Source organism: Dermochelys coriacea, chromosome 8 (genome assembly GCF_009764565.3).
Source record: "Dermochelys coriacea isolate rDerCor1 chromosome 8, rDerCor1.pri.v4, whole genome shotgun sequence".
In the NCBI taxonomy this organism is placed as follows: Eukaryota; Metazoa; Chordata; order Testudines; family Dermochelyidae; genus Dermochelys; species Dermochelys coriacea.
The window spans coordinates 74,406,174-74,433,675 of record NC_050075.1 but is presented as its reverse complement, the minus strand read 5'-3'; the positions used below and the strand labels follow the sequence as shown (position 1 = coordinate 74,433,675).

The window sequence follows — 27,502 nt, the reverse complement described above, 5'->3', positions numbered from 1 at the left end:
CCTGCGTTGTGCAGGAGGTCAGACTAGACGATCATAATGGTCCCTTCTGACCTTAAAGTCTATGATTCTATGATTCTTGTAAGTAAACTAAGGAAATGTGGTCTAGGTGAAATTACTCTAAGGTAAAAAAGAAAAGGAGTACTTGTGGCATCTTAGAGACTAACAAATTTATTTGAGCATAAGCTTTCGTGAGCTACAGCTCACTTCATCGGATGCATTCTGTGGAAAATACAGTGGGGAGACTTATATACACACACAGAGAACATGAAACAATGGGTTTTATCATATACACTGTAAGGAGAGTGATCACTTAAGATGAGCTATTACCAGCAGGAAGGAGGGGGGGAAAGGAGGAAAACCTTTTGTGCTGATAATCAAGGTGGGCCATTTCCAGCAGTTAACAAGAACGTCTGAGGAACAGTAGGGGATGGGATGGGGGGAGAAATAACATGGGGAAATAGTTTTACTTTATGTAATGACCCATCTACTCCCAGTCTCTATTCAAGCCTAAGTTAATTGTATCCAGTTTGCAAATTAATTCCAATTCAGCAGTCTCTCGTTGGAGTCTGTTTTTGAAGTCTTTTTGTTGAAGGATAGCCACTCTCAGGTCTGTAATCGTCTGACCGGAGAGACTGACGTGTTCTCCGACTGGTTTTTGAATGTCATAATTCTTGACGTCTGATTTGTGTCCATTTATTCTTTTACGTAGAGACTGTCCAGTTTGACTAATATACATGGCAGACGGGCATTGCTGGCACATGATGGCATATATCACATTGGTAGATGTGCTGGTGAACGAGCCTCTGATAGTGTGGCTCCCTGAAAAAGCACAAGAACAAATCTGCATAGACACACCCCTGGAACCTCAACCTGGGGTATTCTATCTGCTACCCAAGATCCATAAACCTGGAAATCCTGGATGCCCCATCATCTCAGGCATTGGCACCCTGACAGTAGGATTGTCTGGCTATGTATACTCCCTCCTCAGGCCCTACGCTACCAGCACTCCCAGCTATCTTCGAGACACCACTGACTTCCTGAGGAAACTACAATCCATCGGTGATCTTCCTAAAAACACCATCCTAGCCACTATGGATATAGAAGCCCTCTACACCAACATTCCACACAAGGATGGACTACAAGCCATCAGGAACAGTATCCCTGATAATGTCACGGCTAACCTGGTGGCTGAACTTTGTGACTTTGTCCTCACCCATAACTATTTCACTTTTGGGGACAATGTATACCTTCAAATCAGTGGCACTGCGATGGGTACCTGCATTGCCCCACAGTATGCCAACATTTTTATGGCTGACTTAGAACAACGCTTCCTCAGATCTCATCCCCTAAGGCCCCTACTCTACTTGCGCTACATTGATGACATCTTCATCATCTGGACCCATGGAAAATAAGCCCTTGAGGAATTCCACCATGATTTCAACAATTTCCATCCCACCATCAACCTCAGCCTGGACCAGTCCACACAAGAGATCCACTTCCTGGACACTACGGTGCTAATAAGCGATGGTCACATAAACACCACCCTATATCGGAAACCTACTGACCCCTATTCCTACCTACATGCCTCTAGCTTTCATCCAGATCACACCACACGATCCATTGTCTACAGCCAAGCTCTACGATATAACCGCATTTGCTCCAACCCCTCAGACAGAGACAAACACCTACAAGAGCTCTATCATGCATCTTACAACTTCAATATCCACCTGCTGAAGTGAACAAACAGATTGACAGAGCCAGAAGAGTACCCAGAAGTCACCTACTACAAGACAGGCCCAACAAAGAAAATAACAGAATGCCACTAGCCATCACCTTCAGCCCCCAACTAAAATCTCTCCAACGCATCATCAAGGATATACAACCTATCCTGAAGGACAACCCATCACTCTCACAGATCTTGAGAGACAGGCCAGTCCTTGCTTACAGACAGCCCCCCAACCTGAAGCAAATACTCACCAGCAACCACACACCATACAACAAAACCACTAATCCAGGAACCTATCCTTGCAACAAAACCCATTGCCAACTCTGTCCACATATGTATTCAGGGGACACCATCATAGGGCCTAATCACATCAGCCACACAATCAGAGGATCGTTCACCTGCGCATCCAATGTGATATATGCCAGCAATGCCCCTCTGCCATGTACATTGATCAAACTGGATAGTCTCTACGTAAAAGAATAAATGGACACAAATCAGAGGTCAAGTATTATAACATTCAAAAACAAATCGGAGAACACGTCAATCTCTCCGGTCAGACGATTACAGACCTGAGAGTGGCTATCCTTCAACAAAAAAGCTTCAAAAACAGACTCCAACGAGAGACTGCTGAATTGGAATTAATTTGCAAACTGGATACAATTAACTTAGGCTTGAATAGAGACTGGGAGTGGATGGGTCATTACATAAAGTAAAACTATTTCCCCATGTTATTTCTCCCCCCATCCCATCCCCTACTGTTCCTCAGACGTTCTTGTTAACTGCTGGAAATGGCCCACCTTGATTATCAGCACAAAAGGTTTTCCTCCTTTCCCCCCCTCCTTCCTGCTGGTAATAGCTCATCTTAAGTGATCACTCTCCTTACAGTGTATATGATAAAACCCATTGTTTCATGTTCTCTGTGTGTGTATATAAATCTCCTCACTGTATTTTCCACAGAATGCATCCGATGAAGTGAGCTGTAGTTCACGAAAGCTTATGCTCAAATAAATTTGTTAGTCTCTAAGGTGCCACAAGTACTCCTTTTCTTTTTTGCGAATACAGACTAACACGGCTGCTACTCTGAAACCTGTTATTATAAGGTAGGTGCACAATTGGTTGAAAGATCATATTCAAGGAGTAGCTATCAATGGTTTGATGTTAAACTAAAAGGACATATCTAGTGGGTTCTTATAGGGGTCAGTCCTGGATCTGGCACTAATCAATATTTTCATTAATGACTTGGATAATAGAGTGGAGAGTATGCTTATAAAATTTGCTGTTAACACCAAAGCTAGGAGGGGTTGCAAACACTTTGGAGGACAGGATCAGCATTCAAAACAACCTTGACAAATTGGAGAATTGATCTGAAACCAACAAGATGAAATTCAATAAAGAAGTGCAAAGTACTACACTTAGGAAGGAAAATTAAATGCACAATTACAAAACAAGGAATAACTGGCTATGTGGTAGTACTGCTGAAAAGGATCTGGGGTGGGGTTATTGTGAATCACAAACTCTATATGAGTCACCAATGTGATGCAGTTGTGAAAAAGGCTAATATCGTTCTAAGGCATATTAACAGAATTATTTCATGAAAGACATGGGAGGTAACTGTGTCCTGCTCTACTTGGTGTTGGTGAGGCCTCAGCTGGAGTACTGTATCCAATTCTGTGTGCCAGACTACAAGAAAGATGAGGGGACATTGGAGAGAGTCCAGCAACAAAAATGATATAAGGTTTAGAAAATATGACCTATATGGAAGGTTAAAAAAACTGGGCATGTTCAGTCTTGAGAAACGACGACTTAGTGGGGACCTGATAATAGTGTTCATCTAAGTTAACAGCCGTTATAAAGAGGACTGTGATCAATAGTTCTCCATGTCCATGAAGGTACAACAAGACGCAATGGGCAGCAAGGGAGATTTAAATTAGATATTCAGAAAAACTTTCTAACTGTCAGGGTAGTTACGCTCTGGAACAGGCTTCCAAGGGAGGGTATGTTTTCCTTATTACTGGAGGTTTTTAAGAACAGGTTAGACAAACACCTGTCAGGGATAATCTAGGTTTACTTGATCCTGACTTAGTGCAGGGGACTGGATTTGCTGACTTTTCAAGCTCCCTTCCAGCCCTACATTTCTATGATTCTATGATTTTTACAGGTTTCAGAGTAGCAGCCGTGTTAGTCTGTATTTGCAAAAAAGAAAAAGAGTACTTGTGGCATCTTAGAGACTAACACATTTATTTGAGCATAAACTTTCATGAGCTACAGCTCACTTCATTGGATGCATTCGGAGGAAAAATAGGCTTTTCCATCGAATGCATCCGATGAAGTGATTTCCACCGAATGCATCCGATGAAGTGAGCTGTAGCTCACGAAAGCTTATGTTCAAATAAATGTGTTAGTCTCTAAGATGCCACAAGTACTCCTTTTCTTTTTTATGATTTTTACAGTCACTTTGCACTGGAGTAAATATGGTATTGCCAATCCTATTTTCACAAATCACGAGATTTAAAAAATAATAATACATTTGGAAGGTTTATTTGCCTCCTGGTTTTTGAGATTTTAGAGTACACTCAGATCACATTTTAAAGCTTTTCTCACATCCACGAGGGCTAGAAACTTCATTTAAAAAAAAAAAAGAAAGCTGAGATTCTCACATAGAGTTTAAAGCCAGAAAGGACCACTCAATCATCTAGTCTGACTTCCTGTTTATCAAAGGCCACCAACACCACCCAACACCCACACACTAAACCCAACAACTGAAATTAGACCAAAGTATTACAGTCCACAAGGGTAGCCTGTTATTTGCCACAGGCAGAGAATAGGAAGGACTGAGGTGCACCATTGCTTGAGGTCTCTGCACTGGCAGGGAAATGATTAAATGAGATACACCCAGATAATGCTGCACCCACTCGCTGAAGCAAAGGTGAAAAACCCCCAAGGTCACTGCCAATCTGACCCGGGAGAGAATTCCTTCCCAACCCCAATTAGTTAATCCTGCGTATGAAAACTAGAACCAACCAGCCAAGCACCTGAGAGAGAAACTGCTTAGTGACACTTCAGAGCCCTGGCACACCCCACCCTGTGTCACATCTCCAGCCATGATCCCCGATGCTTCAGGGGAAGGAGATACAAAAACCTTCCAGAATATAAACCTTCCAGAATTCCTTCCTTACCCGTGGTGATGGCCAGTTAAATCTCTGAAGCATGAGCTTTAGGCACACAAGACAAACCAGAAATGAGCCCCCAGGCTTCTGAGTCCTGCCCCGCACCATCATATGCATGCAACCCAATCATACAATTGCACTCATAAATTTATACAGCTCTTTCTTAAAAACAAATTAAGTTGTTTGTCCCCGCAACTTCTATTGGGAGGCTCTTCCAGAACCTCACCCCTCTGATGGTTAGAAACTTTCTTCTAATTGCCAGCCTGAATTTGTTCATGGTCAGTTTATAGCCACTTGTTCTTGTGCCAACATTATCCATTATCTTAAAGCTCATCACCCTGCCCGGTATTTACCCCCCCAATGTATTTATACAGCGCAATCATATCCCCTTTTTGCAAGTCTAAACAAGCCAAGCTCTTCTAGTTTCCTCTCATAAAATAGGCCCCTGAGCATCCTAGTAGCTCTTCTTGCCACCTGTTCCAGTTTTAATTTATCTTTCTTGAACATGGGTGACCAGAACTATACACAGTATTCCAAATGAGGTCTTACCAATGCCTTGTGCAATGGCATTAAATACTTCTCTATTTTTACTGGAAATGCCATGCCTAAGGGTCATAGGATCACATTTGCCTTTTTCACAGTTACATGCTTATTATGTTAGTGCCTATGGGTCTTTTCTACCTCTATCTACTATGATCCTACAACCTGTTCAAAATCCAACCGACCTTAGAGCATGATTACAGATCTTGACTGAAAATCCTGATCTTGCTGAACTTAAAGGAAGTTTTGCCATGGACTTGGTGCTGGAATTTTACTCCATCTGTCTCTGAGAACTTGATTTAGCAACAGGCACTCACATCATTTGGAGCAATGCCACAGGTATATTAATCACTCAAGAATTCAGTTGTAAGCTACACTTGTTTTCTTTTACATTTGGGATAATTCATTCATGTAACCTGTAGAATTTTCACTCTCTAATTTGTCCTGCTTTTGATCTCTCCACCACACATTTTTTACAGAGTTCAAAAATATCTTCTAATTGGAACAATATCTTTCTCTCTCTCTCAGTAACTTTACTCACACACTCATCATTCCAACATCAAACACAAGTGCTAAGCAATTTACAAACAAAAATAAATACATAAATCCTAGAGAGCTAACAATCTAAGGTTCCCGTCCCATGAAGACTTACACATGTACTTAAGGTTTCTACAATGTGAGTGGTCCCACTGACGTCTTTGCAGAACAGGGGCCCAAATGGTAATACTGTAAAGATGAAAAACTCATGGTTAACTGTATTATTTCATTTGGGTATCTAAACTACAAATTCACCTATGAACTGTACACACAATAAATGCCGAAAAAAAATGTGTCTCTCATCCCTGCCCACCTCTTTAGTTTACACATTTTTTTTTTTACATCTTGTTTTTTAGATTCCAAACTCTGTGTCTTTTACTAGATGTCTGTAAACCATCTAGCACAATGGGGTCCTGACCTGGTTGAAGTCTCTAATTATTAATATAATAAATAAATACAATAATTAATATAAACCACATATGCAATATTGAGTGTCATTTTTTGATATTTTACTTTACATAGAAATAACTTAGAATTTCATTCTGTTGGTACCTTCAGCAGGTCAAAGAAAATCTTATGTAAGAAATTCGTTCCCCTCTGTGAGACATGTTATGAGCCACTATATATTTTGCAAAGCCATTTTATGTTCCTTGTAATCATTCTGAATTGACCCATTGTCATAACAGAAAACAAGACCAGCTCTGAAGTAATTTGAAGGAATTTGTACAAAAACAGAACAGATCAATCCAAAAGAAAAGGAGCCTTACAGTGTTGCTCTTTTCTGGGTTTCATGCTTCACAAGCATGACCATTTGTGTATAAAGGGCAGGTGAGTGGGAATTTATCAGTTCTAAGATTGCCAACATGGCCTGGTAATTATTGCAGAAAGATTCTACAAAAGCCATATTATCTGCCCAACAGATAATTACATTCTGTTTACCTAAATCCCTGGTGCAATTTCAACTGGACAGATAGTCTTCACTTCCCATCCTAAATGGTTGCGTAGGATTACTGTGCATTACATACTCACAGCTGCCCAGTTGCACCCCAGAGGTGGTTGCACTTCAGAAGTATGTGGAAGAAGTATGTCTAATTTATTTCACATTTGTCTTTCTCAGGTTTGATGCCAGGTGCAAAAGTGTTTCTATGTCTTCCACATAATTTCAGAGAGCTCAAAGGTTTCAAGAACAACGAGGAGTCCAGTAGCACCAAAGGTTTCAAGCAGACCCAACACATTTTTTTGTTTTTCCATTGCTGCTATGGCTCCAGAATTAGAGACTTCAAGTTTATGTTCCTTCATGTTTATGACAAAACCAAAGCAATGTCAAGAGAAAGCATTATTAATACTCCTATCAACAAACACAGTGATATAAAACATGTTTCATACATCTAAGACTGATTTTATTTATGGACATTTATTTAGTGCTCATTGCTATAGTACTTGGATAACAGGACCCAATCCAACAAACGCATATGCATACTTTACTTAGGTACATAATTGTAAGATCAGTTCCACAGTATGCTCTAAAAATAATTTCTCAATACTAAAGATAATAAATGATTAATAGTTATTTGTAGTGAATAATAAACACAATCATGTTTAAATTAATAAAAACATTAAACAAAGTAAATGGTTAATGATAGACATAACATTATTACCATGATTTGTTAATGTCTGTACAGAACTTTGAATATGTGCTGTGCTATTATCATTGATCTATTTTGTACAATCAATAAATAAGCATAAACCTAATTATTTGACATAAAATATAGAAATTTAATATTATCTTCATTAGGATTGATTCAAATATAATTAATCAGCAATAAAATATACTTTAAAATTCTTTCCTAACATAACTCTCCCTTTTAAAAGTTTTTTAACTAAATTTGAGAAGCAGCAGTTTAAGAAAGGGCTGGAGGAGTGAGTGGGGTTGTTTGGGGACACGATTCTTTTCAGGACCTAACCTAATTGGGTTAAGTAAAGAAGGGAGGACCACATCCCTCACTGCCGACCCACAGCCTTCAATACAGCAAGGTGGCGCGCTTTGTCTATAGGTTGTATGGCTGATGCGCAAAGAGTCCAACAGGTGGCTCCGTGGCGCAATGGATAGCGCATTGGACTTCTAGAGGATGAAGGGATTCAAAGGTTCCGGGTTCGAGTCCCGGCGGAGTCGCAGCTTTTTTATTGTTTGTTTGTTTTTTTAAATAATTTTAATTTTTACTCCTGGCAACTTTCCCCACCGCCCCACAGACCGACCGGAGCTTCCCGCGGCTGCCCAACGTGGGCCCTGCCTTCCGCCCCCAGCGGCCGGACTCGGAGCCTCGGTGAGCAGGCGCTCGGGCTCGCGGGCTGAGGGGAGGCCGCGCTCGGGCCGCCCCGAGGAGGGGGAGAGCGGCACCTGTCCCGCCGGCGGCGCGTCGCTCCCTGGCCGCGGACTCCAGAGCTCTGCTCCCCCGGCCCGCTACGGGCTCGGCGCGACATCTGGGGAGCGAGTCACCCCCACGGGCCCGCCGCCGGCTCCCGTGCTCGGGCACGGGGAGCCCCGGCCCGCCCCAGGCCCAGCGAGGGGGGAGCCAACCCGCCTCTGCTGCTTTCTCCGAGCCCCTCCGTAACACAGGGAGTCCCCGCGCGCGCTGCACTGGCGAGCCCGCTGGCTCGCACCCAGCTTTGGGCCAGGACCGCCCCCCCCCCCCCAGCGGCCCAAAAAACTGGCGGGACAAGGCCCGGGGGACGCCGCTCGGCTCCCTCGAGCCTCCGAGCGCCGGCGCCCGCTACATTCACGTGGCCCTGGGCTGAAGACGTGCACGAGCCGGCTCCAGCGACCACGCAACAGCTCGGTCCTAGCCCCCAGATTAACCCCCCTGGGGCTTTGCATTAGCAGGAAGCCCCCCTGGAAAGCGTTTATCTCGGGTACAGGTCTGGTTTAACTTAACCCTGCACAAGGCTGCTCCGCCCTTTGCCCAGGAAAAACGCGTGGGTGTGAGGGGGGCGTGGATGGCTGGGGCTTGTTTATAGAAATAAAATATCTTCGAGTTTTTATGCTGCTAAAGAGATTCTAGGCTAGGGCGAGTAGATTTTCATTCCAATTTTATAAAACTAGTCCCCCTGCGCTCTACAGACCGGCCCCGACTTTACAACCTTCGATTTAAGTGCAGGTAGTCCTCGGCCTTACAACACAAGTGGCTCCTGAAAACGGCGTTGTAAGTCGAAATGATGCAACTCCGACCTACGCTATATGCCATTGCAGGACTGAGCGTCATAAAATCAAAACCAAATTGTCACAAGTTGAAGCTGGGTGTCAATTCTGAATTGACATGGCATGTATTGCGGTTCCAAGTTATAAGCTGAAACGTTGTAACGCAATTTTCAAGAACCAAGGGTGTCGTAAGGCCAAGGACTGCCTGTACTTATAACATCTTCAGGCCAAAGTGCTTTGAGACCTTTGGTTGTAACAGCTACTGTTACACAATAAATGGTAAACAGCAGGTACATCTCATCCTAACATGACGTGTAAGGCTGTAGCAAATAAGTGTCTTTCCTTCACTCTGTTTTCAGAGATTCCAAGGCCAGAAGGGACTATTGTAACCATTCAGTTTGAAATCCTGCATAACACAAGCCATAGCACTTCCCCAAAATAATTCCTAGAGCATATATTTTAGAAAAACATCCCAGCTTGATTCTAAAATTCAAGTTACGGAGAATCCACCATGTTCCAATGGTTAATTACTAGCACTGTCAAAAATTTATGCCTGAGGTCCAGCCTTAATTTCTTTAGCTTCAACTTCCAGCCAGGAGTTGTGTTACAGCTTTTTTCAAACAGCTACTGCTCCCAATTCCTTATCCATGAACTCAAATTATCTTTTTATTCTACACTTTTTAAAAAGGATCACAGATTTGTGTGTCTAGCTTATAGAGAGAAAAAAAAAACCCACTGATCATCTTTTCTCCACCAACACCACTAGAAATGCAACCTTTAACTTTAGAGCTCATTTCCCTACTATGTGAAATGATAAGGACTTGTAAAAATATACTCAACTCCTCAAAACAGCACATATTTGCAAAAAAGCAATCCTGTAGCTGCAACGTCTTTAGTCTGTAGGTACAAAATATCTTGGTGCATGGAAAATACACAAAATAAGTTATTGTTCTCTTTAAAGAAACACCATGTTTGCACTGATCATTTGAGGAAGAGAATAATTTTCCAACAAATTTCTTTAAAAGTAGGTCAAATTCATCCTTGAGGGCACTGCAATGAAGATAGTGTTGAATTTGGATTGTTTTCCTCTAAAAAAAATACACATTCAAAAAATGAGACAAGTGTTTAAAAAAGCATTTCAATCATCTTTAAACCTAGCAAGAAAGAGGAAACCCTATTTTATCACCACAAAAATCTTCAAATTTCAAATCCTCCAAGTTTTAGTCGTGCATTAATAAAGTCTTTTCCATCTTGCATAATCTCTCCTGTAGCTCCATCTCCTGCCAATTATTTTAATTATAATCATGCCACTTGTCAGATTTAAAAAAAAAAAAAATCACTAAGGGAGAAGAAGTGGGCCCAACAAACTTACAATAAAACACATGCAACTACTAACAAAATGCAATTAAATACCGGCACAGCATAATGGTCCTCTACCACATAAACATTGTGGTGACAGGCATTTCTTTCAAAGTAGGAGACATTAATCCAGGCACCATATTCATAGCAGTGAATTAATTTTGTCTGACCCTCTTCTGTGCGCCAGCTGACTTATGCAACTTCAAATCTCTTCTCAGACTTCACATTTTGGTTTTGTTTCCACCATTTATCTCAGCTCTGACACTTACCCATTACAAAAAAAGGGAAACAGTACGAGATAGTTGATGAAATCTGTTTTCTATGTAAATGCTTCACTTACCCAACAGATGTATTTCCTTCCCACTGTTTACTGTTTCTCCTCCACCGTGTCCCTATCCTTGTACTCACCATGCTCTAGTGCTATCATTTATGGCATTTTATCTTGGGACCTTTTCTTATACTATTACAAATAATTTACACAATAATGTTGTGAATGTACACAGTATTTTACAAAGCTAGATAAGCTACTCCAAAGAGCTTACAACGTAAATGAGTCCAAGAGGGAATAAGTTGGGTTTTTGAATGAGAAGAAAGGATGGATTACTTGAAGGGAGTGTGGGAATATAAGGATAAGGAAAGCTCTCCAGGGATAGGGAGCAAGTATGATAGAAGGAACCCAGCTGAGAGTGGAGGAAAAAAGCAAAAATGCCAAGTCTTTTAGGTGACAAGAAATTTTAACATGATGCAGTAAGAGACAAAACCAATAGAGGAATTCAAGAAGAAAAGTGACATGGTTGGAGAGGGAAAGCAGAAGACAACATTAGGTGCAGAATTTTGGACCAATTGAAAAGCAGAAGGATATAAAAAGCAGGGAGGCCAGAGAGTAGGTTATAGCGATCAAAGAATTATGAACAGCATATGGACAAAGTCTTTTAGCAGAGAAAGGGTGGATTAAAGAGAAAGTGACAACTTTGTGAAATATTAGCAACACAGTTCAAAGAGAATCACATAACATGAAAGACAGAGTGGTGTTCCCAATGGAAAGGAAGAGGAATTAGAAGAAAAGACACATTGCGTTTTGAAAAGACCAAGTTGGTAGTCGGAGTGGCAACTCAAAAAAGAGACTGGAGAGTCAGGGAAAGATCAAGAAAGTAGTTTGAGAAATCAGCTGCATAAAAGTCGCAGTCTCTTAATTTTGTTCACGACAAGGCATTGTAATGGCACCATATTAATAGTACCAAGTTGATCCTGGTACCATTGCTGATATAATGAAACTTCGTAAAGAATCAGATTTTATTATTTGTATTACAGTAGTGCTTGGGAGCCCTCATCATGGACCAGGACCCCATTGTACTAGGCACTGTACAAATTAAAAAAAAAAAAAAAGGCAGCCCCTGTCCCAGAGAGCTTAAGACAAGAGACAAAAGATGGATATAGACTGGCAAGGAGTACAAGAAAACAAATCTACTCCTAATATTCAGAGAACATGCACAGTCTAGGGACATCTAGGCCAACAATCACATCATCTGCTGCTCCAAAAATCACAGGTTTTTACCCTTTGAACTAAAGAGGAATCTCTCTTGGCAATAGTAGAGCTTATGTTTTCAGGCCAGCCTACAGAAAGCAGTAGGATTACAAACTGAAATATCTGAGCAGGTCACTCCAGTACAGAACAAACAAGAAACTAGTATATTACATACTGTTGACACACACAAAAATGAAGTTTCTCAAAACACAGTTCTTTTATAAATCTATTTTCTATAGGCTTGTTTTATCTGTGTTGCTTAGCAGTGATTTGGCCTTCTGATAGGCTTCCATTTGGCACAATATGTAATAGAGCCAATGTATTCTTTAATTAGAACTCAAGAATGCAGCAACCTCCTCATGTTTTAATTCTAAATTTAAACAGTTTTTAACGTTTTCTTTGTATCTTTTACCTTTTATATCAGTCTTGTATAAATAGTGCAGGCATGATATTATGCCTCGATAATAATGTTAGCATAGTCAATAAGTTAGCTTTTAATTTAAGATACCACATCTTCCTCTTATTTTAAAATGTCAAAAACTCTTTGCACAGAAAATATATTCTAATTAAAATAATTTTAAAATAGCTACAAAAATTCTGTATTTTATAGAAGTTCATATGACCATTGTTCATAATACTCTTAAACACTTCAAAACTTTTCTAATTCCAATTTTGTTCTTTCCTGTTTGTCCAATATTGATATTCTTCTGCCTCCACATTTCTTACAGAGCACAAGAGAGCACAGTTCTGGTTTTATTTCCTGGTTCTTGCGTTATCGTCAGTGATGTATGCACAGGTCTGAGATACAAATACAGGAATGACTATAGTAGAACAGAACTACTTCTCAGCCAAGATTTGCAGAAGTGATGGGTATCAGTATTTATATGTCCCGAACATGACACTTTGGCTTAGCAGTTTCAAAATGCGAAAGTCTCCATTAGTGACTAATGTTGGTTTGCTTTAGAAAAAACATAAATGCAAGACAGAGAGACATGGGGAAATTTCTTCCTAACTTCAGTTGGTGATCAGCGTATGGCTTGAGTCATGAGGGTTGGAAGCTCTTCTAAGGCTGAGGACATTTTCAGACACAAATGTGCAATCTCTTAATAAAAATTTTACACTACACTATTTAAGTCACATTTCCTTTTGTCGGAAGCTATAAAATAGGACCATGAAGGCCATCTCTACACGTTTTACTTTTCTCTTTCCTCTCCTGGACAGTCCACCCCATACAATCCCACTATTGTTGAATGAAGTACCAATAATTTCCTACCATCAACTTCTGTTCTACCATTACATTTTCTGTATTATTCTCTATCCTAACATTAGTAATTAATTTGAACTATATTAGCTGCAACAGAAGTTCAAAAATATTGTAGGGGTCATTCAAAAGCTTAAACTTTTACTGAAAATATATGGGATTATGCAAGGTGATGGACTGACAGGTTGGGAAACTGAAGTGCATGGTACCTACAGAGTCTGCAGAGACAGTGCAAGCTTTCCACATCTATGTACCAGTTTCCCTGAATCTTGATTTGGAAGAACTATCGCTAGGGTTGAAAAGAGTTCTGTTTCCTCATCCATTCAGTTCTTAGCTTCTCAGCTAAAGCTGCCAACAAGAATGGCAATTACCATAATACCAGTTGTGGTAGTCTGTGTATACTAAAAAAATTGACTAACCCCATGGAGTCATTTCATATCAATGGCTGACCAACAGGCAAGTGGTAAAAATACAAAACCCTCAACAAAACAAAAACAAAAACCAGTGGATTTTAAAAAGATAGATATGTAGAATCTAGAGGATAATCTACACCATGCTATGTTCAGTCTTCAGATGTAGAAAACTCCACCACCAGAGATCAAGCCGAACGAGAATTACTTTTAAAATAGCATGCAAGAGTCATATCCATGCACAAGTCATTTCTCGTTAACCGCTGCTAAAGAATAGCCCAGCAACAACTCTTACTGAGGCAATGGGTAAGGAACTAACTTAATTAAGCAATGTAAGAAGAGAAAGATTAAATGTAAGCTCCTTTCAACAGAAACTGTGCTTCATAAATTATGTAAATAGGGGCTAGACTCTACAGAGACCAAGAAGTAGACAAAAGTGATGATGCCTTACATTTGGCAGTATCCCTTGAAATCTACATTTTTACCTTTTAAAGTTAACATTAAATTAGACCAATATAGTATATGAACATCCACTTCAAGAGAAGTCTGATAAAGCCTCCTGAAATCTGTTAAAACTCATCTCCATTTGTGGACAATTTATTTTTCCTATATAGCACATAATAGAATGCTATTTTTACCAGGTGTAAGTTTATGATTTTGAAGCATCATTGCTCAGATTCTGAATTGCTGCTCAATGAGATTTTAAAAAGTCACTGATTACTGTAGGTTGAATACATGTGTTTTTATAAACTCCTTCAGTAACTATGAGTCTCTAGTGACAAGTGCCGGCAGGTTTTCTAGTTTCTCACAAAACTAAAAAACTGAGGATTGCAGTTTTTAATAAAGGTTTTTCCATTAAAAAAAAAAAAAAAAAAGGTTGTATTTTAATCCCAGCTCTTCCACATGACCATTTCCATCTACTATTTATTTGTATAGGATGTCTGTTTTTTCCTTTTTCTATGAAGAAGGAATCATGCTGTCTCTTGCATGTCTATACCAGTCCACAGAACAAAATCCCATTGCATTTCTCAAATCTCATTCTCCCCTGTCAAAATACTACTGGAAAAACAGGGCCAGCCCTGCCCTAACTAAGTCAGTACGACAGCTTCAATCTTAAACCAATCACGTTCCGTAAACAATTTTATAATCAAAAAAAAAAAAGTTTCATCTTGTTATTTTCTCCCAGTCTTATTTGTGAAATTTCTTCTTCTTCCGATTCTTCTTGCCTGCTGCAAGAGCTGCCTTTTCAGTCATGATCTCCTGGTACTTCCTTTTATTGTATCTGAACAACAACAAAAAAATCAATTTACTTTTATTAAATATGTCAAATCAGCAAGTAAAAGATGAGTGTAACCCTCAAAAATCCTAGATACAAAATAAATACTTTGCCAGAGTAAGTTTTGTCTTGTGTTTTCTGTTTCAAACTTCTTTAGTTTGATAAGTGTATCACTAGTAAAGGAGAAATGACACTGGTAGTGCTGATGTGATAGGCAAATATTTGGAATCCTTTTGGAAATATTGCTGGTAGAATTACCACCACCAAACTTGGGGGAAAAGGACTGCTGCATCATACAACATAAATGAAACATTTTAGTCTTTTTTACAGGCAAACTCCCCTCAGTAAAAAAGCAATAATTAAGTGAAATGCAAATTTTAAAAACACCCAAGTATTTTTGCATTAGCAGCTCTTACCTGGAGCAATGGATTTTTACAACATGCACACAATTAGATTTCCAACGTATTTTATGGCTTGCTAAATGGCTGTTTATCAGTTAATGATGCCCAGGCTCAGCAAGAGTTGTGATGCCAATACTACTAATGTTGTCAGCTGTTTATGTTGAATGTTATGTTAGCCTCTCAGTGTGCTCTGATATTAACAGTCAGTCTTATTCTACTGAAGATCTGAGAGAAGACTAAGAATAATATTAAACAATACATACAGAGTGAAGACATGTTTAGCTGTTTTCCCAGGGCAGATGCTCTTGTTCCTGCATCAATTAGCAGCGTGAACAATGTCAGCATTTTAATGCTTGCTGAGGCTGCTGCTTGCCAACAGGAAACTTGACAAACAGTTGTAACACCTAAGTGCTTTATTCAGTTACTTTATTAATTACTCACAGACACTAAAATTGTCAGGATTTGTCAGCAATTCATCTTTAAACATTGCTTTTTGTAAATATTTTTGAATTAATCAATGCCTATGAAAGAGTATTGGCTAAAGCTAATCATACTGGTAGGAAATAGCTATAGAAGTTTCCATACCCTACGCTGCCAATACATTTAAAATCCTGACCTGCAATCAACTCCTGGTATCACAACCATGGTTCTCTTACATGTGTGCACACACCAAAAAATGTGTCTTTTATATGAAAAGATGAGAAACTGCAGCGGGGTATCATGTTAACAGACCAATATCCAAAATGGTTTAGGTTGCCAATCCACCCCAAGAATTATAGATGATCAAATATTAACTCATTAAATCATTCTAAAAAAAAAAAAAAATTCAGATAAATTTGATCACCACAGAGGTGCCAAACTGACAATCCTGTAAACTGAAATTCCATCTATATGCATAGATGCAGCCCAGGTAGCAGCCGAGCAGGTTCGCTTTCATTTCCCCATCAACATGCCTGAATCCTATTCTGCAAAAGTCACTTCCAGAAAAGAGGAGCTAGGTCAGGCCCAGTTCAATAGGCTCTGTGGTAAGACTGCCACTTGTGTGGACTTCTCGGTTTAGTTCCATAATGGAGACAGACCACCAACTCACTTCTTACAGTCCATTAGATAACTGACAACTTTTATATAGTGCATACTGCTTCCAATATACTTATCTAATTCAGTAAAGCATGAACTGATCAACTCCTGTTACTCTGATATCTGGAATGGAAGTGTTTCGTGGTGGCACTAAGCTGGCTCTAATGAATTACTTCTTATATTTAATACAAATATTTTAAAAACCCAAGTTAACTGAAAGGAAAAAAATAAGTTACTCTAATCAAAATTGTAGTACATTCCTGTCTCATATGGATCAAACTGCTAATATTACAGTTATAAAGCAGCTTATTTTTAAAATACCTCCTAAACTCAGAATCTGCAAGCAGCTCTTCAACAATGGTTCTCTTCCTTTGTTTCTTGGGGATTCGAGCATGGTAAAAGTCTATTGGAGAGTCAACCACAGTTCCAACCTCGGAAAAGAAAATTTAAAGTGAGCCTTCCTGCAACATACCAAGGTTTTTGTTTGTTTTTAATGACAGGTCCCAGGTGTTTTAAGAGAAAAATGGGAGGAATCATGAAAAGCTGTAATGCAAAGTGCCAAAAGAAACAAGCAGTGTTTTGTATGCATAATCACCATTTTTCCTCTCAGGTTTAATCCAAAGAATAGCATGTGAAAACAGAGCAGTTCTGAACACAGGGACTGGTACACCATGATAATCACAACCTAGCTCTCCAAATTTATATACGATTGTATTTTTGATTACCTGAGGGAGGAGCAATTAAATCTTTCACAGGTCTTGTCCTTTATCACTACAAAGTTTTTGCTCAGCAATTACTATTACCTTTTAACCCAGTACAGGATTTAAGGGCCCTAGCATGAAAAATGTTGAGCCCACTTCAACTCCCATTGATTCATGGCTGACACTTCTCTGAGTTCTGATCTTTCACAGCAGTTGGTTTGGTCACCATGGGGATAAGGGAGGCCCATGGAGCATGTATTTCCTAGTGTGGTAAAATGTGTATCTTGATCTTAAATAAATAAAATACATCCAGATACTATCATGACAGGAAACTTACAATAGCATATAACAATGCTCAGCCTTGAAAGCAAGCCACCAATATTTTGAGAAAAATGAATATTTGTAAACGTGTTGAATATGCCAAATAGCTAGAGGCAGAGAAGGACTAAGAACTTAACTAAAAATATAAAAAACAACTCCAGATTTCCTGCAAGTTGCGCCAGTTTCCAATTACTGTCATACCACAAAATACATTAAGCTGCAATAGCTACAGTAACAGGAATTTCAGTGGATCAATGGAGCCAGTCCACAGAGGAGAATCTTGACTAATAAGAGGATTAATTATTATTGTAGACTCGTAAAAAAAGACTGGTTTCAGAGTAGCAGCCGTGTTAGTCTGTATTCGCAAAAAGAAAAGGAGTACTTGTGGCACCTTAGAGACTAAAATTTATTTGAGCATAAGCTTTCGTGAGCTACAGCTCACTTCATCGGATGTCTCTAAGGTGCCACAAGTACTCCTTTTCTTTTTGCGAATACAGACTGATATACTGGAGAAGACCTGCAAAATCTGAAAGGTTAGATACAAATTTATTACCATTGTGTGGCGTGAAAACAGATTTTGAAAACAAAGAGATGCATTTCTATCCCGTGAAATCAGTTCCAAGTCAGCAAGCAAAAAAACAATACAAAACACGGGCATATATAGAAGTACACAGATAAGGCTAAATAGTTGGTTGCAACAAAATTCCACTTGTAAACTGTAATCAAGGTCAAAAATTGTAAGTAAATGGAAAACAATATAATTTCATAGTATGTGCATCTAATTGTAAAAGTGAGTTTGGACAAATGGACGTCTAAAAATAACTAGATAGGAAATAAGCATGACTGTTCTGGACTAGAAAAGTAGTAACAGGATCTCTTTATTTTTCCTGGTTCCTCACCTGAAAGTATTTGGGCAGACCATCTCTATCATTCTTCTTGTAAAAATGTTTGGGGTCCATGGAAGCCCTCATCTTCAGAGCCTTTAGATCATTTTTCAATTCATTTGTCATTTCTGGAGCTTTCATACCAAACCAGCCATCACCTGTTGTTTTCTCTCGCTCTGCCTATGGCACAATATAAAGAACAATAAAACCGCACTGAAGAGCTTTTGTGGTGGAGAGGAAGGAAAAAGCAAAGGGTTGCTACATTTAAAATAAAAGGTTATATTTCAGAGAACTTTACAGTCTGATTTTACAGATCAGCATTAATTAACCTTAGCAACTGGTGCCTCCCAAGGACCTGATCTATGTTTCCCAAACACTGTAAAGAACAAAAACTATGCAGACATCACCAGGTAAGCAAAGATATTCTTATAAAAATATAGGGAAAGATGATGACAGGGAAGCCCCAGATCTTTTCAAAACATGCCAATTTAATCAACTCTGCAACTGGGACAAGGATTCTCCTCAGGCCAGGCACTGGGATCAGAATTTGCCCTTTCAGTCTTTGTACTACAGTCTCAACATTTCCAGAAGGCTGAATCTCACATTACTGTTCAATGCTGATATGAATTTGCAGTTCATAAATCAATATACTTAAGAGGGCTATGCATGCATGTCACCTCTACATTTTCATACAACAGAGATTAAAAGCAGATTAATTCTGGTTTAGTAGTGCCAGAACATTCTGCAACAGTCAGAGGCTATCCACTTACCTTGCGCTGTTTCTTTATCTGACGGATTGATTCCTTGAATGGTGGAACACAGTCCTTCTTTTCAAAATCTGGAGTTATTATACTCTTCTGCAAGAGCTAGAAGAGATTATTAAGTTATTGTTTAAATCATGCTGCTAATGAGACTGATCTGAATTGTATTACACTTTTGGTTACACAAATAAGATAGCAGAAAAATGATAGGGAATCATAAGTAAGCATCATCTCAATAAAATGGTTGCTAAGTGAGACAAGCTTCCCTGCCCCATGATGGAGGAAGTGGGAGTTCTTAATACCAAAGAGAGCACAGGGCTGGCCAGCTACAAAGTGCAGAAGGCTGGCGCTGGAAGAAGTGAGCTAGCAGACCATGCTGGCAGAATAAATGAGCCCATTAGGGATGGGATTGTCTAAGAAAATAACTTTGCTGGAAAGCAATGCATGCCTGTCATCCCACTGACAGTCAGCCTAAAACCCCATCCCAAACAGCTATGGAGGGGTCAAATGTCCCTTCAACTCAGCAGTTCTCATATTAAGCATTGTGAGCAGACCTAATTTTGCTGTGCTGTTTTGCACCAAGTTTTAGTTCCTGCTGAGGGTGTAACTGTCTCAGACTCTCTCATTTAGAACTGACAGCATTGGAATTATTATCTAGAACTGCAATGATGCAGTGCAGCAGAAACTCAATAAATAAAATATAATCTCTAGATAAATACCTGGCATGTATTTGAGTGGACTGGACTTCATCCTATTCTGTAGGATAATCTGCAGTATTTACAATGCACTGAGGGCTCTATATAGACTCTTACATGCCATATAAATTTAATTTCTATCATAAAAACAAATTTAAATAAATGCTTTGGCCATGAAGAATTTCTCTTTCCTCCAAACTCTACTAGCAAGGCTTTTCTTTTTAAATAAATGTCACAATTGGATTAATTTTAGCATCTTTGAATCCCAGACATCTGTGTAAAATTATTATCTTAGATTCACGTTACCTCTTCTTTCTTTTCCCCCTTTAATTGTTTAATTGCACTTGAGCCAGCTTTTTGTTTTCCTGCATCAAAGCTAATATATAAGCCTCCAAGACTCTTGATATTTAGACCAGGATCTATGCTGCTTGATAGATGTAAACTGAAAGAGAAATGGCTCGTTAATCATTACAGTAATATTAACAAGTTTATAGTGATCGTCCAGTGTGCCCTCTGAAGAAAGACAGGATTGAGAGAAAATCTTTCTTCTCTGTATTCCTGGTGCATATCAGATAGCTGTCATAAGGGAGTTTCTAGATTGCAATGTTCAAAGGAAATGAGGTTACACAACTAAGAGTGGAAGTAGATAGGTATAGCAAATCATACTGTACTTCCCCTTGGCATAAAGCATAACATTTATTAATAAAAGTTTGTTGGAAAGAACTGCAGGGGAATCACTTCCACAAAGCCTTCCCTGACTTGTTGGGTGCAACCCTATCTTGGACATTCCTATCTATGTTATCAAAATATTCCTTTTCAATTTTGACTTTCAAAATGAAAAATTCAAGGTCACTGCCTATCTTTTATACATTTTGTAATTTGATAACAAGGAATCCAAACAGAAGAGCAAGAAGCAACAAGAACAAGTAAAAGCAGAAGAACAAGTTGGAGGTAGAAACATATTAGATTCTTGAACACTAGTGCCTGTGTGTTTGCTACCATGAGGCATACACTGAGATTTCTAATGCCCTTGCCTGTATTCCTAATACTTTATATTATTAGAAACTAAATTTTGAAAATGTAATACACATTGCACCATTTGTCCCATTACTGCATTCAGGCAATTCAATTAACTAGTTCATAAAATATGTTTGATGGTCAATTTGAGAAGCATGTTTTCTGTTGAAAAGATTTAATGAAAGCTATAAAATGTTAAGAAAACAATGAACTGTGTATGCAATTAACACAACAAACCCAGGCTAGTCAGTTTCAACCTAGCCTAAATACCAAAGTTTGGGTTGCAAACACTGCAGGGGGATGTGTAAACTAAACAAACATTTTCACTTGAATTATAAAATATTTTAAAAAGTATTTTACTACTGGGTTTTGTGAAATTTTGGGTGCTTAAATAAATAAAACACCCTAAATTTAGTCAAGTGGCTTTAAAAAAGTCTCATTTATTAATATCAAACTCAGGGACAGTTAAATCTCTCTACTTAGGGCAAGTGTACCTTTGGAAAAGTATTTGCGATCTACATATGAAAGCATTGTCTATGCAATGCAGGGTTTTTTTTAATATGTGGGAACCAAGGAACAGAGAGGTTTAATGGCAAATTAGTTAAGCTTTGATATGGAACCACCTGGGTTCTAAGCTCAGGTCTGGTGCTTAATAAACTTTATTTTAAAGCAATTTTTATAAATGCTTGGAATGATAAAAGGCTGTGATCTGTTTGCATGTGTGGCTACCTTAGCAAGATAGCGAACTATTTCATCAAATGAACTGAAATAAGCCTGGTTCACAAATACCCATTATTAGCTTGGACAATGCCATGCATTCCTGTTCCTCCCTTTCATTTAAGTTTTAAAAACCTTTGTCTTTATTTACGTACCTTAAAGAAAAAACAAGGAATGATGTTTTTTCAACTTCCCAGTTTTGTACACTTTATTTCAAAAACTACTTAAGATGATTAAATGACAGTGTTTTCAGTACTAAGAACACTGCACTCCATCTAAAGAGCTCTGTAATTCATAGGAATGTTGAAACTATGAATTTTTATGAGATTCAGGCAACAAAAATAGATATTGGAGAGGGTGGGGAGAGCCACTCCTGTGGTGAGGAAAGGTACCACTACAGCTGCAAGGAAAGAGTCTCAGGTGGTAATAAAAAGATTTTTTTTTTAAAAAAACTAACAACTGGCATCAGCTGGACGAGGGAAACACCACTAAAGGGTCCTTAAAGGACAGCCACACTGGTGGAACCTCTGCATGTCACAGACCTGTGTCTGGATGTATGCATAACAGAAAGACTTGTTCAACTGTGGAGCTATAATTCCACTTTGGAGTTCAAGCAACTCCAGTTTCACACATTGATTATATCACAAGAACTCTCTCATTATTATACTAACAATATGCCTGTTAGAATTGTATGTGGCTGCTTAAGTTATCTGTAAAAACACTTACATATTAGGCTTTTTATTTTTCAATAAATGTGCATCTTCATCTTCATCTATGAACTCCTCCTCATTTTCTTCCAGATCTGAAGGCTCATCTCTTTCACTTTCTTCATCCTTACTTTCTGCATCGCTCCTTCTATCTTCCTGTTCTAGATAATACTTTTTGTTGCCGTCCAAACCAGGTTCTGTGTCAATTACAAACAGTTCTCCATGTGATGAGTCATTTTCTAAAGATTTGTTCAAGGATGACTTTTGATTTCTGGTCTCTGTACAATACAGATTTTCTCCTACATCACTCACTTCTTCCACATCATTGTTTTCCATTTCATCACTCTCATCACTGCTCAGGAGCAACACAGCAGATTCATTTTTATTACATGATCTTTTGGTTACATGTGGGGAGGATTTAGTAACTAGTTCTGCTTGACTTTCACCATTGTCTACATTGATAGACATTTTGCAGTCACCATCACTGTCACCACCAACTGGTGATAAGTATACGCCCTTTTGTGGGCTGCTTGTTGTGCTAGTTGGCTTGTCTGCTACCATTAATTCATCTGCATGGGTGAAAGATCTCTGTGTAGCCTCCCCAATGTCTGCTTTTTGGTGTTCTGGAATTATTTTGCTTTTACTTGGGGTTGTCTGCCTTTGGGACTTAAAGGACTCATCAAGGCTCTCATGGCCAGATAGAAAAAGAGAAGCACTTTTCAACTGTGATTCTTTTTCAGTTATGTCTCCCTCCTTTTCCAACATTTCCTCTGAGTTATCTACAATTTCGAAGTGTGTCTCCTTTATTGTTTCTTTTTTAGGAGAGTCTATGGTACATCTTTTTCCTGTTTCTTTAGGACTGCTGGGTGTTGAATCAATTAAAACTTGTTTTGGGTCATCACTTTGGTTTGTATTGGCAGATTCAGTCTGGCATTGGGTCTTGCAGGGGCTGGATTGTTTATTACTCTGAGTGACGTATCTATTAGATGAAAGAGAGGAAGCTTGCTCTGTATCAGAATCAGATTTTGTGACATGTTCACAGTCAGATACGTCTACTGGTTGGGATTTAATCCTGTCCTCAGTTAACGTCTCATCTTCCAGCACAACTTCATTAACTTTTTTCTCAGTTTGTCTAATGGTTTCTGCTTGCGCTTTCATTAGCATACTCCTAGTTATTCTTTTGGTAGTTACAGATGGCTCCACACAAAGACCAGAGCACCACGACTCTGCATCAGAAACCTCTTCAGCTTGGGCATCACAAACTGGATCTGGGTGGAGTTTAGCTTTGCATTTCCTGCTTCTTGTAGTTCTTGTAACACTAGTTGTACAGATGCCAGATACAGTTGAAGAACATGACTCGGCTTCAGAGACATCTTCATCTTGAGATTTACTTAATTCACTTAGAAGAGCTGCCTTGCTAGGCCTCTTTTTGGCTGGTGAATCTGGTTGATAAGGAATTGTGATCTGTCTTCTCCTTGTTATCCTTATGAATAAAGGTGTCTCAAGTTCGGACACGGCAGATTCTGCTTCATCTCCATCAGCCTGTGGCTCAACACTTGATTTTGCTGATTGCACATTTGTGTCTCTATTCTTAGTTGTTTGTGCCTCAGAGGGATCACCAAGATCTGATTTTGTTTCAGCATCTTCCAACCCCTCATCCTGAGATTCATGAATGACTTCTGGCTGAGAGTTTCCTTTAGTTCTTCTCCTGGACATCTTTGCAGAAACAGGAGTACTAACTTCAGCAGATGCCAGCTACAGAAATAAAAACGAACAACAAACAAGACATTTCCACAGAAAAATACACTTTTAAAGGAGTCATATGAGTAATTCTGTCCTCAAATTCACAAGCATTTTGACTTTTAAAATAACTGTCTAGAGAAAGTTAATGTGATGACATACATTTTGCATTATGCAATATTTAGTACCACAACCTGCAGGTGAAGAAGCTCCATTATTCATCACTCATTTGCCCACTTATGCCTTTTGCAAACTAGTATCACTTTGCCCACATTGCTTCCTCCTGGCAGAATCCTACTTCCTGAGATGTATGTTGGAGGCCTCATACATATGCTTTTATGTCCAGCAATTCATTTTTCTGTTCTTGTTTTTTCTGCTTTATGCGTCCACACAGTCCTTTATTAAATCTGTCAAAGTTAATTGTGATTTATTTAACTGGACAGTTGAGAATGGCCTAAATTCCAGCAATCTCCAGCTGCCAGAACAGCCCTATGGACTGTCCTCTAGAACCACAAAGGTGATATAAAATCACTGTTCGGACACCAGATCTCACACCAATTGGAATTATATCTTCTGTGCAAGAATAAGCAAAAAAACCACCCAAAAAAGACATCAACTAAACAAAATGCTCTGAATCTAGTTCAATCTGGGTTTGGCAGGCTGCCATAAGAAGCAGATTCCAAACATGGAATTCCTTAACTCAGACACCCATCCCTAGCTGCTAACTGTTTAAGCCTAGGAACTGATAGCAAGAGCATCAGAGGGGATTGTAATTCCCACAATAAGGTATAGAGTCAGCCTTTCAAAGAGCTTTGACCCAGACCATTCACGGCTACAAAGATTACCAATACCTTGAACTGGTATTAATAAATAAAAGTCAGCACAAAGACTTGGGTTCAAATGTTATGTATTCATTGAAGCTCATTCCACGGCAGGCAAATGCATTCTGCAATAGCAGGAACTTTCTCGCAGACAGAATACACTACGTTAAGGAGGCTATACTATCTAGAGTAGCCCCAAACCTTCTAACGCAATGGTATCTATGCAACGATGCTTCAGCAGTCTAGCTTTGCAGTGCCAAGGCATAGATAACCGTTGCAAAGTCTGTATCATATAGAAATACTCAAAACTTCCTGGCTAGCACTGGATAACGAAAGGCACCACAAGGGACTGTTGCTATGTAAAAACTGGTAATGAATCTAACAGAATCCCCCAGACTGCGATTCCTATTTGTCAATACACTGCCATTTTATTCTGAACAGCATCTGTCATACAGAGCGTATCCCAAAAGCCCCCCCCCAACAGTTAAATATCCAAAGAGTGAGAAAGCCATTATAGAAAAAAAGATTTAAAAAATGCAGAAGTGTGTCCAATGATTAAACCTCTCTCAGGTTTAGGGAGCCTTTCAACTGTTCCCTGCCATAGTTTGGAGCTACAACTAATACACAATACTTCACTTTCAAGCCCGTGGCGGCAGGCAATCAAACCGCTGGAGAAGGGGACCAGCCCACCTCAGCAACGCAGCCAGGAAAGCACCCGCCACCACCGGCACCAGCAAGAGAACCAAGAGCCGGGAGTGGGGGGACCGACAGCCCGGGCGGCTGCCACCCACCGGGACCACCCAGGCCCCGGTCAATCATGTCTAGCAGGCCCACACCGGGGTATCTGGGCCGAGGTCAGAGGGGGAGCGGAGACGGCGGCCAGGCCTAGCACCACTACCCGGCCCTGTGGCACAGCCCGCACCTCGCCGCAGACCCCCGGGGGCTCCAGGCCGCTCACCCGGGGCCGGGCTGTATCCCCCTTGGGCAGAGCAGGCCCCGCGCTGCAGGGCGAGGGGAGCCGCTCGGCAGCCTCCCGTGCCGGGGGCCCCACACGCTGGGCCGAGCCCTGGGCAGCGCACGCGCCCGGCCCGCGGAGCGCGCAGACCAGCCAGGCCCTGGCGCGGGGCTTGCGGGCGCCTCCCGCTTCCTTCCTACCTCTGCCGCAGCCGGGGCAGCGGGCTCGGGCCCGCGCCGCGCTGCTCGCCGTGTGGCCACCATCTTCCCCCGCGTGCTGGAGTGTGCGCCCCGCTTCCTTCCGGCCCGGGCCGCCGGGAAAAGCGCTCCGGCGGGACACAGCCGCCTCCGCGGCCGGGGCCGGCGAGGAGGGGGACACCCGCGGCGCGGCGCGGCCCCGCCTCTGCCGACTACTCGGCCTCAGGGCGGGTCCGTCTTCACGGAGCCTGGGGCCGTGCGGGGGCCTTAACCCCCGCTGGGGGACTCCTGTTGGCACAGAGCGTCTCAGCCTCCTTCAGCACGTGCCTGGCGCCCGCGGCTGCTGGGAAAAGCCCGAGCAGGGGAGCCGCGAGTAGCCAGCGGCCGGGGCTCCGGTTTGCAAAGCCGCTCGCCGGGTGTTTGGAGCCCAGCAGTTGGTTCCTGACGGCTGGGGACTGGGCCCCTGCAGGGTCTACGGCGGCCGCTCAGCCCAGTCAACTGCTGGCATAGAATCAAAGAAGATTGGGGTGGAAGAGACCTCAGGAGGTCATCTAGCCCAAGCCCCTGCTCACAGCAGGGCCAATCCCCAACTAAATCATCCCAGCCAGGGCTTTGTCAAGCCTGACCTTAAAAACCTCTGAGGATGGAGAGTCCACCACTTCCTGAGGTGACCCTGCCAGTGCTTCACCACCTTCCTAGTGAACTAGTTTTTTTTAGGTTTCAGAGTAGCAGCTGTGTTAGTCTGTATTCGCAAAAAGAAAAGGAGTACTTGTTAGAGACTAACAAATTTATTAGAGCATAAGCTTTCGTGAGCTACAGCTCACTGATGAAGTGAGCTGTAGCTCACGAAAGCTTATGTGTGGGAGATGGAGACTATCAAATGTTCTAAGGAAGAATTTGTCAATGGAAGACAGCAGAATTTGGCAGAGCATAAAGCTACCCCACGGGTCATGAGTAACGAAGTAAACAAGATTATACAGGTTGGGAATTTGGCTACGCTACAAAGCTAATAGCATGAGAAGCGACTTCTAGTTTCCAGCACAGCAGAATAATGAAACACTAAGATAAGGACATTGGATAATGAATTGTAAAAAGGATAAACAACTATCGTATATATATGACTGTATAATCAGAAATAAAATGCTTTTACCAGCAACTGTCTCAGTTGTGCTGCAAGCCAGCCTGCTTACAGCGACAAATGGTGACCCCGACGTGATAGGAATTCTGTGAGTTCGGCACCATGTCCGGAGTAAGAAACAGCAGGGACCGCCGCTGCCAGTGTCCTCAATTTAACGGAGGAACCAGGACGCCCAATTGAGGCGAGGGAGCTCCCCACTATTAAAGGTGAGCGGCGGGGGACATCTCTCATAATGGGAGTCGCAACATCTGCAGATGAGCAGGCCGTATTCAAGGTCTTAAGCAATCTGCTCAGTAACCAGGAAGAAAAATTTTCCCCGGAAGCTCTTCAAAAACTGCTTCAGTGGGGAAGGCGACGGGGTTTTTTGGTTACT

The 27,502-nt window shown here is 40.7% G+C and overlaps 1 protein-coding gene and 1 non-coding gene across 4 annotated transcripts; one reads left to right on the top strand and one right to left on the bottom strand.

The window, feature by feature from the left end:
- The first annotated feature begins 8,058 nt into the window (after positions 1-8,058).
- TRNAR-UCU lies at positions 8,059-8,143 on the top strand. Its single transcript is given in 2 exon segments — positions 8,059-8,095; positions 8,108-8,143. It is a non-coding gene; the product is annotated as a tRNA-Arg (tRNA).
- A 6,146-nt stretch (positions 8,144-14,289) lies between these two features.
- On the bottom strand, positions 14,290-26,139 carry DNTTIP2 (deoxynucleotidyltransferase terminal interacting protein 2). Of its 3 annotated transcripts, XR_006283110.1 has the most exons (8): positions 25,995-26,139; positions 22,298-24,033; positions 20,144-20,279; positions 19,152-19,247; positions 18,397-18,561; positions 16,797-16,906; positions 15,414-15,615; positions 14,947-15,003 (listed from the first exon to the last, which is right to left on the bottom strand). XR_006283110.1 is itself a non-coding variant. In XM_038414036.2 (7 exons), exons 1-7 carry the CDS (start codon positions 26,055-26,057, stop codon positions 14,910-14,912), a joined length of 2,400 nt encoding a protein of 799 aa, XP_038269964.1. In that variant the 5' UTR covers positions 26,058-26,139; the 3' UTR covers positions 14,290-14,909. The 3 variants fall into 3 exon arrangements, 1 of the variants encoding a protein (XP_038269964.1); XM_038414036.2 differs by lacking the exon at positions 15,414-15,615 and having other exon boundaries at positions 14,290-15,003; XR_006283111.1 differs by lacking the exons at positions 14,947-15,003; positions 15,414-15,615 and having other exon boundaries at positions 16,791-17,824; positions 17,993-18,561.
- Between the last annotated feature and the right edge of the window lie 1,363 nt (positions 26,140-27,502).